This window comes from Malus domestica, chromosome 04, assembly GCF_042453785.1.
Source record: "Malus domestica chromosome 04, GDT2T_hap1".
Classification (NCBI taxonomy): Eukaryota; Viridiplantae; Streptophyta; class Magnoliopsida; order Rosales; family Rosaceae; genus Malus; species Malus domestica.
Window position 1 is genome coordinate 27073971 of NC_091664.1, and position 1143 is coordinate 27075113.

Sequence of the window (1143 nt, forward strand, 5' to 3'; positions counted from 1 at the left end):
TTCTTTTATTTTTGATCATCAGATTTAATAAATCAAATAAAAATAACAGACATGATTAAACAAAAATGCGTGAGAAACTAAAATTGTGCTTGTTTATCACCTCAAAAGTATTAAATTTCTATTGATGACAAAATATGTCATAATTGATTAAAGTAGCCCCTTACAAAATACTATAAATAGGATTAGCTATTTAGGGTTAAACCATACCTTCTAAGAGTATGAAACCCTAAAGCCGCCTTCTTCCCTTCCTTTCCCTAGTTTTCATTTGTCTCTTCTTTGAGAAATTATGACTAGAAGGAAAGTGAAATTAGCCTTCATCATGAACGACTCGTCGCGAAAAGTGACATTCAGGAAAAGGAAGAGGGGATTCATGAAGAAGATGTTTGAAATCAATAAACTTTGTGATGTTCCAACATGTGCTGTCATATACAGTCCAGATGAGCCTCAACCTGATGTCTGGCCTAATCCTTCAGAAGCACGACGCCTCATTGAGCAGTTCGAGAACATGCCCGAGGAGGAGCGAAATAAAAAGATGGTGACCCATGTGATGTTTCTGAAGCAGATGGTTGAAAAGGAGCAACAGAAGGTGAACAAGCAAAAAAAAGAAAACCGAGAGGTGGAAATTTGGCTGGCCATGAACCAGTGCCTCACTGGGAAGCCCCTGACCGGCTTGGAGTTCATTGATATACAGGAAATAGGGTGGATGATCGACGGGAGATTGAAGGAAGTTGTCGCGATTCAGAGCCGGAAGGAAGACGAGCTAGCGAAGATGAATCAACCCTTAGGTGCACAACCGTCAGTGACCCGGTTAGATGGTGTTAGGTGGTCTTATAACCCGGTTAAATTCCCTTGAGTTGTTTAAGAAGTTTTTGTTGTTTTTATTTTTGTTATTTTGCTTCAACAGTGTTTTAAGCTTCTATTTTGATGCTTGTTTACCTTGACATCAAAACCACAGAGTTTCTATCTTTTAATTTCTTGAATTTTACGTAGGAAAAATTAATTGTATAAGAGTTGTTTGGTAATTTTGGTTTGTATTTCACATTATTCAGCCAATAGTGCTACATTATACTGGAATTCCTCTTTACTTGTTAGTAAGATATAATAGGTTCGTACCTTATGAATGACGAGTTTGAAAGTAATTTA

At 37.1% G+C, this 1143-nt stretch overlaps 1 protein-coding gene across 1 annotated transcript; it reads left to right on the plus strand.

Annotated features, from left to right (window-relative positions):
• The first annotated feature begins 286 nt into the window (after positions 1-286).
• LOC103427720 (agamous-like MADS-box protein AGL80) lies at positions 287-853 on the plus strand. The gene has a single exon (XM_008365794.3). The coding sequence runs from the start codon at positions 287-289 to the stop codon at positions 851-853; it is 567 nt and encodes a 188-aa protein (XP_008364016.3).
• Positions 854-1143: the final 290 nt, after the last annotated feature.

Excerpts from the sequence above, each read along its gene's own strand:
- LOC103427720 (XM_008365794.3), top strand. The coding sequence starts at position 287 with ATGACTAGAAGGAAAGTGAAATTAGCCTTCATCATGAACGACTCGTCG.